Source organism: Pleurodeles waltl, chromosome 1_2 (assembly GCF_031143425.1).
Source record: "Pleurodeles waltl isolate 20211129_DDA chromosome 1_2, aPleWal1.hap1.20221129, whole genome shotgun sequence".
Lineage (NCBI taxonomy): Eukaryota > Metazoa > Chordata > Amphibia > Caudata > Salamandridae > Pleurodeles > Pleurodeles waltl.
The window spans coordinates 1,305,973,526-1,305,992,424 of NC_090437.1; the positions used below are offsets into that span (position 1 = coordinate 1,305,973,526).

Here is an 18,899-nt window from a genome sequence, read left to right on the forward strand (position 1 = left end):
CTCTGTCTCTCAAGTTCATGGGAGGAAAGGTTTGACAATTGTTTTACAATCTTTCACCCTGTGTTCTGAGTGAAGAAAGTATATGCAGTCCTTGTGAGGTTCCTCACAGTGAAATCTTAGCTTTCCACATGTGCTGCAGGGTCAAAATAAATCTTTCTTGGCTGTAGACATGATGTAGAAGTCACATATGTAGAAGCAAAAAACAGTATTCAAAAGAATTCATGCCAGGAAATAGTAAACTGTGCAGAGCTCAGAGAGACTACCTTCACAACGTGCGGTAGAAAATCTGGGAGACTAAAGCCTCTGTGGTGAGGGTTCCAAAGGGTGCTCTTGCCCGATTGGCTGGACTTTGAGTCATTTCTATTAACATTGATAAGCTATTAAAGTGAATGTATTTTTTCATTAACGTCAATGTAAAATTTGTATTTATTGCTTTCTATGTACCGTTGGACTCCCACTTTGACGATGGGGAATGATTCAAGCATGTGAATCTATGAAAGATACTCCAATAATGGAGAAAAACCGGTAACTCAAAGGATTGGTTGAGGTGAAAATGAGAAACCATTTTAGGGAGAAATTTAGGGTTGGTGCAGGGAACCATTCTATTCCTATGTAGTTGGAAGAAATGTTCTTCCAAGTTTAAAGCCTGGAGCTCACCAACACGTCTGAGTGAAGTGATGGCGACTATAAATGCCACCTTCCAAGAAATGAATTGAAGGGGCCATGAGTGCAGAGATTCAAATGCCGGGCCCAGGGCCCTTGTGACAATGACATTAAGGTTCCATGAAGGTCCTGGTGGAACCCGTGGGTAGGATAACTCTTGAGTACTTCCATGAAGTCTTTAATCACTGGGACCTTAAACAAAGAAAGGTGTTGCCTATTGTGTAGGTAGGCAGCCAAAGCAGCGAGATGTAATCTTATAGAGGTGAATGAAAACCCAGCCATTTGTAAGTGAAGCAAGCAGTAGACAGTGTCTTGTACACTGGCTGAGAAAGGGTTGATTTGTTCTGAATGTCAGTAGCAGACAAAATGTTTCTATTTAGCTGCATAATAGAATCTAACACTAGATCTACAGACTTCTTTGAGAATGTCCATACATTCTGGTGGCAAATGAAGGTAACCAAATTCTATGACCTCAGGAGCCAAATCGCTAGGCTGCGAGTCTTGTGATCCAGGTACCAGATTTCTCCATGGTTCTGCGTGAGGAGGTCCGGCTTGTTGGGTACCTTCTAGTGGTGAACTATACAGCGGTCTAGTAGTGTTGTGAACCAGGGCTGACAAGCCCATGTGAAAGCTACTAGGTATTGTAAGAGATGTTTGCCTGAGCTTCCGAACCAGAAATCGAGGGAGAGGAGGAAAAGCATAGGCAAAATCCCTGACCGACTCATCCATAGTGTGTTGCCCTTGGATAGTGGGTCTGGGAACCTGAATGCAATGTGTGGGCATTTTGTGTTTCTGAAGTTGTGAAAAGGACTATTTGAGGGATCCCCTATCATTGGAAGTAGGGCTTGTGGTTGGAGTTCCCATTTGTGGACTTGTTGCTGCATCTCGCTTAGAAAGTCTGCAAAATCGTTGTCCATCCCTTGGAGATACTCTGCTATTGGGTGAAAGTTGAAACACAGAGCCCATTTCCATATGGTTTGTGAAAGTTGCAGAGACCATGTCCCCCTCTTTTTAAAGGTAATACAAGGCTGTCTTGTTGTCCGTCCTGACTAGGACAACCATGTGAGGAAGGAAAACTTTCAAAGTTAGGTGGACAGCTTGAAGCTTTAGGAAGTCGATATGGTGACTGATGTTCGGTATCCCATTTACCCTGTATTGCAAGATTGTTCGGAAGTGCACCCCATCCTGTGAGTGATGCGTCTTGTCAGTTATGTGGGTAACAAGGTCCAGAAGAGCTGCCCTTTCAAACGTTGTTGGGATTCCACCATTGCACAGCGTGATAAGTTTGGGTGTCTTAACACCACCAGATCCTGAAGGTGACTGAGGCCACTGACAAGCTTTTCTGCAATGGACTCATGTGTAGTCGGGAATGGGGCTCTATAGGGATGCAGGAGGCCATCATCCCCAGACGACGCATGACTGTCTTCACATGTAACTGTCGATTTAGTTGAAACTGACGCAGAAAGGGCTTAAAATTGTAAATTATTGCAGAACTGGGATAGGCTAGCCTGATTTGTGCGTTCAAAATTGCCCCCAGATATGGCTGTATCTGCAAAGGTTGTAGGTGGAATTTGCAAACACTGATTGTGAATCCCAAACTGCGCAGCAGGTTTATTGTCACCTGTCCATATTGTTGACACTGGTGAAAGGTTGGTGCTTTGATAACCCAATTGTCCAGAGAGGGAAACACATATCTTTTGTCTGTGGAGATGGGCTGCTACTACTGCCAGGCACTTGCTAAAAACCTGTGGTGCAGTCATGATCCCAAAAGAAAGGACTTTGAACTGGTAGTGCATACCATCTACCATAAACCTGAGGAATTTGCAATGTGCTGGGTGTATAAGTATGTCGAAATATGCGTCTTTTAGATCTAATGTAGTCAAAGATCCATGGTAAAGTAGTGGAATCAAGTCTTGCAGGGTGACCATATGAAAATGCTCGGAAAGAATGTATTTGATCAGTGGTCTTAGATCTAGGATTGCCCATGAGTAACTGACTTTTTTAGGTATGAGGAAATATAGAGTATACTCGTCCCTGATGTTGAAAAGGTACAGGTTCTATGGCTCCTTTGAGCAGGAGAGGTTGGAGTGGTTTGAGTAATATTTGATGTTCGAATGGGAGCCGATGAGAATGAGGTGGAATGTTGGGAGGTGTGGTAATGAGCTCCAGCAATGACCATGTTGGATAATATCCAACACCAACTGGTCTGTTGTTTTCTTTTGTCAGGTGGAGTGAAAATTGTGTATACATCCCCCGACAGGTGTTCTATAAGCGAGGAAAAGTTAAGCAAGTCATTGTTTGCTGGTGGTGTTGGTGGCACCACGTGGTGAGGCACTTTTGTCTCTACCTTTAGTTTTGTTTCCTCTATAGGATCCCCTCTAGTAGTATTTTGTGGGGGGAGTACTGGCTCTACCAACACTTATAGGAGGTGGAGGCTTCAGGGATTGTAGTATTTGAGCCTCCACGATAGCCAGAACGACGAAAAGAGCCCCGAGATGCTTGAGTTTGTAATGCTCCCATGGATTTTGCTGTTTCAGTTACTTTTTTTATCTTTTCAAGTGCCTCATCAACCTGAGGGCTGAAGCCTGAAATAGGCAGCCAAGCGTGTCTTCTAGGGAGGACACTGACATTAACTCTCTGCAGTATCAGCAGAATCAAGGGCACATTGAATCAATGTGTTGAAAATTAGTTTGCCCTATGCAACTAGCTCCTGTCCCCCTCTTTCTGTGCTCATCGGAGAGATGTTGGAGGAGTTCCTCCATCTCAACCCAGTGAGCATGGTCATATATCCTGCTAGGAGATACAGTGAACTGGCAATGCACCAGTGAGCATGGTTATGTATCCTGCTAGGAGATACAGTGAACTGGCAATGCACCACTGGTTTGCAGACTGAGCTGCAACCCTTTGCCTGCTGCATCATTTATTTTCCTTTCTTTGTCTGGAGATGGGGTATCGATGCTTGGAAGTTGGCCTTCTTTCTAGCACTGGTGACTACTAAGGAATCAGGGGGGACTTGTCTTCTGATTTAGGCAGGGTCTGATGGAGAGGGTTATACTTTTTGTCAACCCTAGGGTGATCAAATGTGCCCTTACTGGGTCCTTGAATATGTCCTCTGTATCTCGAAGCATCGGGAGGTACTGCGTGCCCCTGTGTGTTGAAGACAAAGTTTCAAATAAGGAATCCTCTCAAGAGGTTCTTTATGAAGCTGGACCCCATTAAATTTGGCATGCCTAGCAATGAGCTCCTGTATGTGATGGAGTCATCAGGAGGAGATGGGCGTGTGGGGAATAAGTCCGCATCTGTGTCCCCTGGAGGGTCAACACTGTAAGAGTCCCAGGGGTCAGAGTCTGAAGGGATACGGAAAGAATCATCCCCAGTATCAGTGGGAGTGCTACCATCATCAGGGGAGCCGGAGCCATCTAGAAGACCCATGTCAGACTGTGGAAAAAGTGGCATGTCTGGTAGTGGTGTCGGAAAAGGCGGGAGTAGTGACGGTATTGGAGGTGGTAAAGGTGGTGGTGGCAAAGGGCTGGTGGCCTTGTAAATCTTTTTGAATTTGGGTGGCCTTTTGGAAAAATAATGGTCTTTTAGAACGTTGTGACAGTCTGTCCAGTTTTCGGTTGGATGTGAAGTTGCTTTTGCTTAGAGTCTTATTTCTTCTGCAGCTTGTGGAAAACTGACTCCACTGTAGGCTTGACAGTCTTTTTTCAGACTGACTTTGAGGTTTTTGGCTTTGAGCTGACTTTAGATTTCCGAATACTTGATTGACACCGAAGCTGAAGACGCTGACTGATGTGTTGGCTTGGAATGTGGGGTAACCATTGAGGTTTTAGGCTTCTGGTGAAGTTTCAGTCAGAGGGCAGGGCATCCAAAACGAATTCTCGGTGCAGACCATGGCCTGCAGGCAGTGGTGGTCTGAAAGCCTCTTGATCTGGAGGAGACTACTTTTTTGAATGCTTGGTTCGAGTGTAAGTGGCAGGGGGAAGCATACTCACTGCATGAGATTTGACTATTACATTGGTGACTGCAAACTCCGGATCAGATTCTGAGCCAGCCTTGACTAAGAAATTCTCCTCTTCTGCCACTGAGGCTTCTGGATGTTGTTCTTCTCCAGCATCCTGATGTCCGAAGAGGTTGGGGGTGTAGTCGGTGGCCTTTTGCTGCACTTCGAGTCGGTGTGCTGAATGGTCACAAAGTGTTTTCTTCTAGCTGTATGCTCGACAGGCCTCACAATCCTCTTCCCTGTAATCCGGAGAGAGAGACAGGTTACAGACCTGAAGGGAGTTGGTCTGTGGGTACTTTGCGTGACAACGCGGACAGAATCTAAATGGCAATTTCTTCACTTCACTTATTAATGGGATTTTCCTGTATTTCTTATTGCCTAAGACAATTATATTGTTTAATACAATCTTTTTCAAGAAAAACGTCCTACTTGTCCATTATTATTACTGTAGGGGCCAATGTCTCTTATAATACCAGATACCCCTGGCTTTCAATGGAATGCCGGGTCTCCCTTGTTTTTGCATAACATAGGAACAAATCTTGAGGCATTCACCAAGGTAGTCCTTGGAGATATGATGTATGTCTTTTCTCTAGCTTAGTCTTTATACCGTTAAAGCTGGAGAATCATTTTTGGCAATGGTTCACAGGGAGGGAGCAGGGGCACTAGACGAGGATCTGCCATGATGTCTGAGTGATGTTGTTGCGTCTCACCTGTTGCCGTGTACAGTGCTTTGTACTATGCGGTGGGTGCAGCAAGAAAGGCGGTAGAGATTTTTATATTTCAAAATGTGAGTTTGATTGCTCATCTAATCCTCTTTCTCCATCTTTTCTTGACCACCCTTCTCTCCCCTTTGTTTCTCTCCACAGTTCTGTAGGAAGGATGCTTGTTTTTATACAAGAGCTTAGGTTTGATGAGGTTTGAGATAAGATATAAGGGGATGACATCCGTCTGCAATACTTGCTGTGTTGTGAACGAATTATGATTAATTGAACATGTTAGCCACGTGCGCGATGGTAAAATCCTGATTGAAAAAAGTTTAACCATTTTAGAATATAAGGGTTTCTTCATTCGTCCTACAACAGAGCATCATTAGATGTATTACAAAGTTTAGTTAAACAAGGAACTAAGCAGCATGCAGTACATTGAAGGAAGTGTTCAAACTGATGCACAGGATCAAAGGTACAGACTAACCGATGCTTACTTTTCTAGCAGGATGAGGGCTGTTGTTGGGTTGACACGGAGATATTTACAGGTAGGTTTCCCATAATCCGCCAGATATGTCGACCAGTCCCACTGAATGAAGAGGTCTAAAAGCTGCAGGAAAAAATAATAAGCAAATATCAGTGGAAACTCAGTAGCAAGGAGGAGAACACCTACAGCACACAGAGGTAACTATGTTACCCTGGCACATTTAGAGAAAGGAGTTTTGTTGCATGACAGTGGAAGAATAAGAGCGTCCTTTTGTAATTCAAGATACATGTTGTATTTGGCACCTCCTCGAATCCTTAAGAGGCACTGAACATCTTGCCACTGCTGATGCCATGTTGAAAATACTTACAAATAAAATTTAGGCTGACCAGTTACAAGTGTTTGCTTCTGAATTCAGTAGGGACACGTGGATTTAAAATATAAGAGTATACATGTCCAGCAGTAGCGCATTCTACTTGAAAAATAAACACCCCATTAACAGACACTACTGGACACTAGGCACCAATTCTAGTGTGCAAATGGAATCATTGCTAGATTTGTCCTTAAAAGTCCAGTAGCAATCCAAAAATATATGATCAGCTCGATACAGTAAAAGCAGGAATATTAGGCACTTTGCTGGATGGAATAAGACACAACGAGAGCCTTTGATGCCAATGTCTAATAACTGTGGTGAAGTCTATCCATCCAATAGAATAAACATTTAGATGCAGGTTTTGTAACACTAAATTACAAAGACTTTCAAAACTGAACTGTATACAGTTTGCCTCAAAAATAGTTCCTCGCTATTAACAATATTTACTTTTTCATAATTAGCAAATACAATTAATCAAGCCATAATGAACATAAGAAACTTGCGTTTTACTAAATAGTGATAAGCAACAAGGTATCGCACTAGAACTTGGGCACTGCAACTCTAAATGAAAGGTACGTGACCGAGGCCGCCGTACCTCAGGACCTGTATTTTCAGTGTAAGTGTGTAGAATGTACAGTTTGCAACACAGCCTAATGTTTTAAAAGCAGCTTAGTGGCTAAAGAAGTGTTCGAATCGCAACTTCACACTGTATTCCCAAAACTGCCAAACTCAGGGTAATTTAATTACCTCAATGTGCATCAAATATGTCTAAACTGTATACCGAGCGACATATGATTCATAGGAAGGTTTCTGTGACCTGGTCTCAAGCGGATCCTCTATAAGGTGACGTTTTATGCACAGCATCTCCTGCTCAAGAAATCTACTTGAACAGCATTCTTTGTAAAGCACTAGACTCACGCTCCATCAAATCAAACACAAGTACACTCGTAGGGAGTCCTTAAATAAACAGAAGATCGGACACTGCGGTGCATCTAGTTGGTTACTGCACCAAGCCACAACAACGTAAAAATGCCACAACAACGTAAAAATGCCACAAACTGCTGGACAGCGTTGAACTTTTCAAAATCAGATATAAACAATTACCGCCCTCGAAGCGTAGAATAAAACATGAAAGATGCAGCCACTTTTGCTGCAAAAGTTTGCCATGAGAGTATTTTTAATTATAAGAAGTAGTTAACCGGAATTCAAATGAGAAACGAGTGATATTTATTTTAATCCTGGGCAGTGAGAAAGTACCAGGCAATTGTGCATATTGTTTCAAAGAACATTGTAAAACAAGCATTAGCAAAGCAAATAGGTCTGACCTTGCCAAATTGGTGTCATGAGTAATTACTTGATTTTATGTACGACTGTTAGAGAGCATCTATCGTTTACAACATATTCTAAATCTGGTAATACATTGCTATGACGTAGCAGTAGTTGTTAACAAATCTTGCTACCTACTATTGCTACGGCATTAAAGGCCTTCCAAGCCAGGAGACAGGGCTCTCTGAGAGCGCTGCTTGTCTGCTTTGACAGAAAGCACAGCTGCAGGAGGAAGGAAGGAAGATGGTAGGGCTGGTTAAGGGTGGCAGGTAAGGGAGGTTTTTTCACATCTGGGTCAGGGAGGAGAGGTCCCCCACTACTCCTCTCCCCCTGTATAGCAGCTGAAAGCAGGGCCAGATGATTTAGGGGGCCATAACATAAAAATATAGCAGGGTAAATCGTGAATTATGGGGATATTTTTCACCTTGGCGTTCTGAGTGACATCAGAGAAAACAAAAGCAAAGCTCAAGTTGTAAATGTGATGTCACTCCAAACCCCTCAGTGAAAAACATCCACGTAATCCACTATTACTCATCTATAAATCTATATGTCGTAACTGGCTATCATAGGAAATCTCTATTGTAAACTACCGGCTCAGAATCTGGTTATCTGGTGAGGTCAATGGTTAACCAAACTGATTAACCACAGTTGTGACATTACCAGGGGAAGCACACACTTCCACTTCGGATTGCCACCTTGATTGGGTGTCCAGAGAACAAAGCGTGGAATGGAAGCTGGCGATTCACCTGCCTTCACCAGCATCACTCAGATCGCCTAAGACCTGAAGAAGATGGAGGAATGCAAGAGGCACTGTTCCTGCTCCCCTGCCAACGGGGGTCTCTACAGATCCAAGCTGAAAGGAGAAATCAACCTGTGCTGACAACGGCTCTCAGAGAGAAAATAGAAAGTGTGACTTTGGGCTGGGAGGGTGTGGGATGGTGTGGAAGGTGCTGGGGGAGGAAATCGAGACCAGACACCTTTTTTAGGCTTCGCTTGCACACATGCTTGCGAAATGTTTTGTTAGCTAAAAAAAAAAAAAAAAAAAAAAAACTTAAAAAGGGGCTTGGACCCGGCCCCTTACTTACCATAGGCTTACTCCAATGTCGCTCTGATTTACCTGCTTCGGATTGGTCTCCACATCACTTCCTGTTGCCGTCTTCATCTTCTGCCCGATCTTGCCATAGAGTTGCCTGTGGACCAAGTACTCCCTCCTGTCCCTTCCCTTTGGACACTGGCCAGTGTCCTCCACTTTGAATAATGTGATGTTGCTGTGCTGTGAAGCAGAGAGCCACTGGAGCAAGGAGAGGACAGCACTGCCTCCGACTTCCACCCTCTGCGAGGACCAAAGTCCTGCCAGGCGCCCCGCAGCCTGCCCCTCTGCACAGACCGTTTCTCACTGTTCAGTCTGCCTGTGACCGCTCTGGGCTCCCCTTCCTCTTCATACACAATCCCGACTTGCTTATTGGGCGAGGCTATGCTGTCCGCACTCCGTTCTTTTAGCTGTAGTTGATTGGGTAATGATAGACATTTTGGAACGGGCAAAAGTTGATAAGAGGTTTACGTGCGGCGCTTTAGTGATAATTCCGGCAATGTCCACCTCTGTCGGTTCAGGGAGAACAGCTAAACCGACTCCTGCTCCAGAAGGAAGGGTGGAAGGCACCGCAGAGTGGACCTCGGATGCTGGAAGTGAGCGACGGTTGGACGCTACACGGAGTCTGCATTGCTGACTGATGGCAGGGCAGGCTGTTTCTGGACCAGATTTATATTGCATTTTAGAAACATTCTAAAAGGAGAAAACGTCTCTTCATTAGGTTTACTCGTCACGCATTAGGAATGGCCACCGCTCTGCACCTTTTTACACATCTGGTGACGTTGAGCAGGTGCATCAGCTTGTGTGCCTGAAGAGTGGCACACTAGGCCTCTGCCCAACTTTCATAACAAACAAAAAAATATAAACAATTATTTTCAGTAATATTGAAAGTTCTCTTAAGCGATGGGTTGGACTTCTAAGAAGTGCATACCATTCCGTGTTGTGCTTTGTGAATCATATGGCTCACACTTTGTTGGCGGAATTCTTTGTATAGCCATGGTCCCTCTTGGGAAAACATCTGGGCTCAATTGTTGCAGGCTCATCCAGGTAGGGCGACTACGGTTGCGATTTCGCAAAAAAAACCAGGAATCGAACGTAAGTAAATACTCTAGACAACAGCCTGATGCCATCTCTCTTGAAGGCTGTTTTGCTCCAGCTGCCCCTTATATAAATCTTAAGCGTTATCAACAAACCATTCTACGTTCTATTCTGTATGACATACACAGTGACAGAAACAACACAGAAGACACTACACATCACACTTCTTTAATAATGAGCACTAAACGCCATAGGTATAATAATATGTACAATGCAACCGTGCTAACAGTAAGATGGATACACAGCATTACACTAAGGAATAAAGTAACCCAAATGACTTGGGTGTTTATTAGCACAAACAAACTCGCCTACGAAAGAAAAAACAAAGGTGAAACCTTTTGGCTTTGCCAATGATTGTTCCATTTTGGAAGGATGGTCTTGAAGAGGGTATTAAAGGAGGTTGTCATGCAGCCACCTAAACTAAGCCATCATATGCTCATAACACAAAATAAAAAAACATTCACTCATGTCCCGTTCCTTTTTACTACTGATGTTTTTTAATACGTCTTTCAGCATCAAGTAGATTTTATTTTCATTATCAATATTAATATTTGTGAAGGATACAAGAATAAATAACCACATAACTAAGCTCTTTACACTGCAGGCAGATCCAATGTTACAGTGCCACTTAAACCTGCGATAACAGTGTCTTTACAAAAAAAAGAAACAGAAAATTAACACCTTCTAACTAGGCACCTGAACTCCAGGCAAAAGTACGAAGTAGGCAAAGTTATTATAAAAATAAATAAAATAAACCACAGTTTGAACTAGATTTGCCACTGAAGAGAACGGAATTAATTTTAGACAAATGTGAACAAGGTGGGCGTCATTCAAAGAAATGTGAGCCAATGACTAAGGTGGGATGACCCACTACCCACATGCTGCAGTGGGCATAATGTGAATGACAATTCAACAGAGCACTGGATGAAGCACTCTGACTAAAAAAAACACAATCAATGTATATTATGCATGATTGGTCTGGAAAAACAGCAGTCTGGTCAGACCTGGAACTGATCACTAAATGCTTTCAGTTTCCAATTGATGCTGAGATCAGCATCTCATATCACTTTCGCGTTGCACTTTAATTCTGTTAGGAACACATTCTCCAAAGGTGGGGTGGTGGCACAGGAAATCACTGTTTTCAGGTGTGATGAGCTTAGCACCAGAATTTCAGTGAGTGAGTCATTCGGTTTTAACCAGCTAATTCATATCTATTCTGTGAAGCTCGTGGGGCAGCTGCTCGTTGATCCAGTTAGTTTGACGGGGGCTTCTATTTTAAAGTAAATCTGTGACTCATCTGAATAGGAATTCAAGAGAAGGTGGTGGGGTGGGAGCAGGTCCATTATCGGAATAATGGACAGAATGAAAAATGACAGGTGTTTGTAAACTGGATCTGTAGGGCACTCCACGTGTGCAGAGCAGCAGAGGTTACCCAGTCTCAAGCTTTGAAGGCATTCTCCCAAAATGTATTTGAACCTTCTGGCTGCCATTTTAGAGGACTTGCATAATGTCTGCAGCCTACAGAATAGGGTGTCATGCTCTATAAAGTTCAAAGCTTCCGAAATGTGAGCCACATAGCAAGCTGCATGACACCGTCCGCAATACTGATCAGGTGCTTCCATACATTAACACGAGCAGCTGCAGCATCGGTCGGCTTAAAGCCAGAGTGGCACATACTGAGGGCGCTGTCTGCATATTATATTTGATATACTATTCGTATAGGATTGGTACTCTGTACCCACCTCCCACGGACCCCTGCACGTAGCTGGTTACAATGAGGTTTAGCTTATTGTTTATATTAGGATTTATAATTTATAAATGCTGAAAAGGTTAGGAAATGAAAAGCAAACTTTGCCTGTTTCCAAGCTAATTTCATCATCCACGTTGACTGTTACCCTAGAAATAATAATTTTAAGAAACAGAAAGCGTTCACTTAATTCAGAATTTGTGTACATCTTAATAAAGTCCTTAACTATAATTCCCAAAACATGTGTAAATCGTAATAAAGTCCTTAACTGTAATTCTCAAAAGATGCCAAAACATGTGGAAATGTATATACTTTGTAAAACGTGCACCTATATTATAATTTGGCAATACGATGGTTCTGGTCCTGAGGAACAGATTATTTCAAACGAAAAAGTCGCTTATTCATTTAAACTCGCAAGAATTTACCATATTGCCTTTTTATTTACCATTTACCACACCCACTGCCTGTCCTCGTCTGCTTATTTGGTCTCTCATGGTTCAACTGCACTAATGACCCACAAACCTCATCATAAAAAATATACAAATCTCAACCCTGAAAACATATACATCTTCATAATGGAAACAAACATTTGGATGCTACAAAACTAATGCATATTCCATAGCCGCTTCCCAACCTCATCTGCCCCCATTTCTAGGATTCACTCCTCTCCTTTAACAAACAGTAAAGAACTCGGACAGAATCATGGCTCTAAGATCTAATTCTGCAAATAACCAAAACGATTCAAACAAGCTTTTATCAACAACCTTTCCAGTCCTATTATTCCCTTTAAGAACTTCAGCAGTATCGGCCTTAACCATGCAAAGGGCATTTACCAAAGCTAACACCTTATATAAAATGATACAGAATAAAGTACCTAGACTACTACTCCACCTAAACACATGGGACCTTTCCGCCCCATAAGTGGAGAGCTGCAAGGTATGCTGATGTACTGGTGTGCAGGCACCAAGGGTCTGCAGTAGACAGAAAAATTCATTTGCAGAGGGGGAGGATGGGAAGGAATCTGCAGCTAGATATAATCTCCACCAGATAAGGCATTGCTGAAGGTAAGTAACTTGTTCATCTGATAGAGGCTTCTAGCCACAGATTCCTTACCTTAAAAGAAATACCCAAATAATACCTTCCCGGAAGCGGGTCTGCGAATGGACTAGATCAAGACGTTCTGTAGGACAGAACGGACAAAGTGCCTTTCATGACGGACCAGACTGTCCATGCATTAGTGCTTAGTAAACATGTGCACATTTCCCCATGTTACAGCCTGGCAGATGTCCATGACCGGAACTCCATGAGCTAACACAGTAGTCGCAGCCTTGGCTCTGGTGGAATGATCATGCAAGCCCTAGGGGGCTTGATTGTTGTCCAGTCCATATTAAATTTTAATACAAAGCACAATCCACCGTGAGATTTGTCAGTTTTTGCATGGTCCTTCCTTATTGTGCCCCGATGTACCCAATGAACAGCAGATGGTACATCCAAGACACACTGCTGGTATGATCCACGTAGAAGGGCAACACTGTTTTCGGGCCCAAATGATAAAGTCTCTCCTCTTCTTTTAAAGAGTATGGTGGGGCAAAGAAGGCACACAAGGCAATATTCGGACTCAGTTGTTACTACTTTTGGAAGAAAGGAGGCACTTGTGCTCAGTACCAGTTTGTTTAGATAGAATGTTGTGTAGTGAGGATGCATCAGAAAGGTCAGCACCAGCTTGAGGTACCATTGGGGAATGATGAATAATCTGGGCAGGAGTGCTATCGGAGGAAAGGCGTGCAGAAGTTGTAAGCTCCAGTCAAGACGAAAAGCGTCTCCAAGTGAGAGTCGCTTTGCAAACTCCAGGAGCAAAAGTGCAGACGGACAAGGGTTGATCAGTCCGTGTCAGTCTCTATCCCCACCGGAAATTACATTGCGGATCCTACATCGGCGCCACTCAGATGCGCCAACATCAGTTTAGTTTCACAACTTTCCACGCTAGAAATGTAGAACCTTGAAGAACCCTGACAACTGGTGTGTCAAAACTAAGGCCCTGAAAGGGAAGTCCCTACCCCTAGAAATCAGTTCGCAGAGTGAGGAGGATGGGTGGGTCGGTTAGAAATCAGCAACCTGATAGTCTCTACCAGATAAGGTGTTACCAAAGGCAAGTATCTTGTCCATCTGTTACAGACTTCTTGCCCCAGATTCCTTGCCTTTGAATAGCTACCCAAGCAATACCATCCCCGGAGTTTGGCCTGCAACCCAAGTTCAAACAAGTAAGTCCTTCAGGACTGAAAGGGCAAAGTGTCTTTCCATACGGACCTGACTGTCCAGGCAGTAGTGTTTGAAACATGTGCAGAGATGCCCGCGTTGTTACCTAACAGATGTCAAAGACTGGAACTCCTCGTGCTAACGCAGTGGTCGCAGTAACATCAATGCTCTTTTTGGGTCTAGGAAGTCTCTCCTCTTCCTTAGAAGTATGTGGGGGTGCATAAAAAGTAGGCAAGGCGATGGACTGGCCTACATGAAAGGGCGTAATCGTTTTTGGCAGAAAAAAAAGTCTCTAGTGTGAAGCATAACTGTGTGAGGATAGAAAGGTAGGGCGGCTTAGATGACAAGGCCTGCAGCTCACTCACTCTGCAGGCAGTTGTAATCGTCACAAGGAAGGCTGTTTTCAACTTGAGAAGCCTGAGGGGAAAATTGTGAAGAGGCTCGAAAGGAGGGCAAATCAAAAAAGTCAGAACCAAATTTAGAGCCCATTAGGGCATAAGGAATGGGGATGGAGGAAAGAGATGTGGAAGACCCGTGAAAAACCTATGTACAATAGGAGACAAACAAAGAAGGTTGAGCAGGCAACTACAAAAAAGCAGAAATAGCAGACAAACATTCCTTAAGAGTGGCCACCTCAGAGCCCTGCTGGGCAAGGGAAAGGATGACAGGACCGCCAGATTTGTCTGTGCACTATGCCACAAATTTCTTCCAACGACAAGCATACACAGTTTTGGTGGAGGGACGCCTGGCTGAAAAGATTACGCGACAAACTTCAGGAGGTAGGTCAAAGGCTGTCAAGTGCTGCTGCTCGATCTCCACGCAAGAGGGTGAAGACTGGATAGGTTTGGGTGAAGAACCCTCTGCTGCTGCTGCGACAGAAGATTCTACCAAAAGGGCAGTCTGATTGAGGATCAAGGGACATGCTCAGTAGCTCGTGATAGCAGACTCTCCAGGTCCAGTAAGGAGCCACAAGGATTACTTGGGCCCAGTTCTTTCTGATCTTCTTGAGAACTCTGGGCAGGAGTTGTACAGTTTATGGTGAACCCCAGGGAAAGCAGGCGGTCCACTGTAGTCTGGAGATGGGAGACAACAGCCTGTAGTGAGCTCGCCTTCTACAGCCAGTCGTTGAGATAGGGGAAGACTGGTGCCAGAGTAATCATCGGGTAATGCCCCGGCTCCGTGTCGGGGATTACAATGTGGACGGCTCCACTGGTGGGCGTGGGTGGCACCGCGACTGATACTGGTTGGATCCAGGACTGGATCCCTCAAGCCCCTAGGCACCTGAGCCAGCGCGGAACCCGAAGGGGCCCCTTTCGGCCAGCTCAATTAGGGTCAGACTGCCCAAAAATGAGGCGCATGGACTCATAAAACTCTCTGAGTTGGGCAAGGGTCGTTCAGACTCTCAGAAATTCAGTGAGGAGCGGAGTCGACCTAGGCACAGATTCCACAGAACAAGGCCTAGAGCGTTGACACTGCCTCGTCTCATCGGCCAATGGACGATGAGAAGTAGAAGCGCACTTTGACTTCATGGATTTCTAGATGACATACCTGATTGCCCCTAGGACTTTGAATGGGATGACCTTCCTCTCGACCTGTGCTGAGTTGCTTGCCAGGCTGCCATCAGCTTTAGGGATCACTCCCTCAAAGCTTTCGGATGCATGGCCGGGCACTTGGAGTATGACTACGGGTTGTGATTGCGCTCCAAACACCACAAACACATGAGATGCGGGTCCATCACAAACATCGACCGATGACCGGATCCACAGGGTGTGAAACCTGTCTTCCTAGAAGACATCCCTCGGCGCACCAGGAGAAAATTCTGGAAAAAAGCTCAACCAAAAGTCAAAAGACTAGTCAACAATTGACTAACGGGTAGCGTTCTTTGGATCAGCGCTGGCTGGCACGGAAAGAAAATAAATTACGTCTGCACACCTTGGTGGCACCCATAAAGGACCTGCAACATCATTTCTGGCGCAGACATTGCTGACGACAGTTGTGGAGCTGACTGACACCACCTACTGGCATGCAGAGGTACTGTTCATGAAAATTGCCTGGATCCAGTCTGTCGCCTGGGGAGAATTCAAAAGGTAAGAAATATGCAGCTAAATGTAATTTGTGATCCATGAGGTATCAACAGCTGAGTTCATACGCTCTGGCGTTCAGAGGGCCCACTAGATGATGAACCATTTGGGAAATGCCCTGACGTTCCAGCCATGAGACGAAGAAAGGCCTTCAATGCAGGTCTGATTGCCCTCAGCTCCAACAAGTTGATGTGGCAATGTGACTCCGCCGGAGACCAGCATCCTCCGATCCCCACCTCTCCCAGATGGTAGCCCCAGCGAGGAGTGACACATCTGTCACTACAGTCAGCTCTGGATGGGCAAGGGAGAAAGAATTGCCACTGACCCAACTGTGGTCTTTCAGCCACCACTGTAAGTCTTTTGCCGATCCCTCTGAGATCTGGACCAGGTGGGAGAGATTCCCCTGCTACTGCACGTACTGGGACTTCAAGTCCCACTAGAGAGCCCACATATGCCAATAGGCATATAGGCAATAGGATGCACAAGGACATGAGACCCAATAGCCTCAGGATCAGTCTCAGGATAGAGGCTGAAACATCAGAATCATAGTTTGAAAACCTTGGACTCTCATTTCGGGAGTATAGGTCAGAAACGGCACTGCATGTAGAACAGCTGCAATGAAAAGGAGCATCTGTGAGAGAGTCAGGTGTGACTTCGGCACATGTATAGCAAGTGCAGGAGGTCTGCTATAATCTAGCAATGGGAGCCAAATGCATGGGGTAAATCCGCCTTCAACAGCCAGTCACTGATAAAGGGGAAGACTGCCCTTGAGCCCCGCTGGTGTGCTTGGACCACCACCATCACTTTGGTGAACATCCAAGGAGCCTTGGTACAGCCAAAGGAGAGCATAGTGATCTGAAAATGTTCATGTCCTACACTGAAACGCAGGTAACGCCTGTGGCAGGCAGTCTGGAGTGTGGAAATAGGTAACCTGCAAGTCCAGAGCAATCATTCAGTCTCCAAGGTCATGGGCAGACAGAACCTGCGCCAACGTGAGCATCTTTAATTTCTCCTTTTCAGGAAAGTTGAAAAAGGCAGAGTCCTCAGCCCTTTTTAGGCACCAGAAAGTAACAGGAATAGCGACCACAACCTACTACTGATGCTGGCACCCTCTTGATGGCTCCTTTGGCCAAAAGAACCTGTATTTCCTGATGGGGTAGGGAGAGGTGGTTCTCTGTCAGTCAGTTGTAAGAAGATGGTATATAAGGCAGGGGCTCCAAAAAGGGGATAGAGTAACCCCGGTGAATGAGCTGGAGTACCCACTTGTCCAATGCTATAGACTGCCAGTGGGAATGGTTGATGGCAGATCCTGACCACCACTGGGTGCCCAAAAGGGCCAACTAAAGAGGTTTGGGGGTTGTGGCCATCAGGGGGTGGTGGACTGATTGAATCTGTGGCTGGTGGTCCCATGTGGTCTATGGGAAGCATTTGCAGAGCCACAAAAAGGCTGGGAAGCCTGTTGGCAGCACCAACCATAGCCACAGAGTAGGCGAAAAGCAAACTGAGGTTGGTGGGGAAGGCCCAAAGACCTGCCAGTATTCCAACTGTCCTTTAAGTGCTCCTGTGTTGAGTCTGCCTTTTTGGCAGAGGCAGAAGTCATCAAAGACCATGTCTCTAATGGAAGTTTGGTCATCCCCCGAAATGCCAGTGGTACTCAACCATTTAATCTGCCTAGTGAGTCGGTCATGACTATTTCGCAGCGAACAGTGAACTTAGCTGTGTCTCTGCAATCACCTGTGAATGTATGGCTTTGGCCTCCTCCGAGACAATGGGCAGCACTTGTGCAACTGAATCTCAAACTATGTGAGTGTATCAGCCCAAACCGCAGAGCTAGCCTGGTGCAAGAGGACATCCCCTTGCCAAAGGTGTCCAACCATTTCAATTCCCTATCCAGTGGAGTGAAAGGGAACGCGCTAGGATTGACTGGAGGTGAAGGCTTGGACCACCAAGACCTCAGCCGCCCTCCACACCACCAAGTCAAAGCAATTGTCCATATATCGTTCTAAAACAATAAAACCTGTACAATATAAAAGTGACTTAAGATTTACAACCCCCTTTGAACAGTGCTCCCTCTGTCTGACAGCTATCACAAAACAGGCAATTCCAATGGCCACATCAAGGTAGGCATTTCAGATAACAGCTCTATTGCCTCCATCATTTGCAAAGTTCTGTATTTTAAAAACAAGGGTGTTAAAAACAATATGAATTAGAGGGGAAAAAAATACAATCCATGAGTACATGGGACAAGGAGCATTTTACATTTGGAGGCAAGAATAGACACCATTACCATCCTGGAGCACATTACACCAGGTTACCGGACAAAAAGATTGGGTTACACCTCAATATCATCTTTCAAATTTTGTTCTGTAAATTGGGGTCAGGTAACTGAGCCTGATAAGGAAAAAATGTGTTGAGGCTGATAGAAGGTTTCTATCACAGATAGGCCAAGTCAACAGCCCTGCAACCTTACCTGCAGATTCTTTCACAGTGAGTGTACTAGGAAAAGGGGACCAAGCTACAATTGTACCCCGCTTGGCATGCATTTTTTCAAGATACCTCAGCCTTTTCCTTGCTTTCTTTGCCTACCTTCTTTTGCTGCCTTGCACCTCGCCCCAACACAGTTTGGAAACCTTTTGGGCTACACTATCCACCGAATGCCTATTAAAAAATCTTAGGACCTGGGAAAACACCAAGTTCCAGGAGATCAAATTTAGTTCCCTCCTCATACCTCCCAGTTCTATGGTTCAGGGTAACAACAAGAATCTCCATGGCAAAGGAAGTCCCTTCCACCGTACCCACAGTAGAAGGAGAGATCAATCCAGTGTCTGGTGAGGTATCCAAAACAATGAAATCTGCCAGTTCCTCATACCAGCTGTGCTCGTGTTCATCAAGGGGGTGAGAGTAAACATAGGAGAGTCCTGAGAACCCTCCCAACCATCTCTTCAGACCTCTCCAGGCTTGTCAAAAGAAAAAGGCATGGTTTCAGCTGGTGCCGGAGTCGGGCAAGGCCCAAACGGCTCTGTAACGGAGTCTAAAATGACGATGGGGCCAGTGCTGCCCTCGGCACTAGAGCT

At 45.0% G+C, this 18,899-nt stretch overlaps 1 protein-coding gene across 2 annotated transcripts in view; it reads right to left on the reverse strand.

Moving 5' to 3' along the window:
• The window catches only part of EXOC6B (exocyst complex component 6B), a 1,319,737-nt gene that overhangs the window by 52,629 nt on the left and 1,248,209 nt on the right, over window positions 1-18,899 (reverse strand). Inside the window, exon 21 of one of the 2 annotated variants that reach the window (XM_069205590.1) lies at window positions 5,868-5,980. In XM_069205590.1, the coding sequence (XP_069061691.1) occupies window positions 5,868-5,980 (113 nt within the window). Of the gene's footprint in view, window positions 1-5,857; window positions 5,981-18,899 lie in introns of both variants that reach the window. The other variant, XM_069205592.1, reaches the window with a different exon arrangement.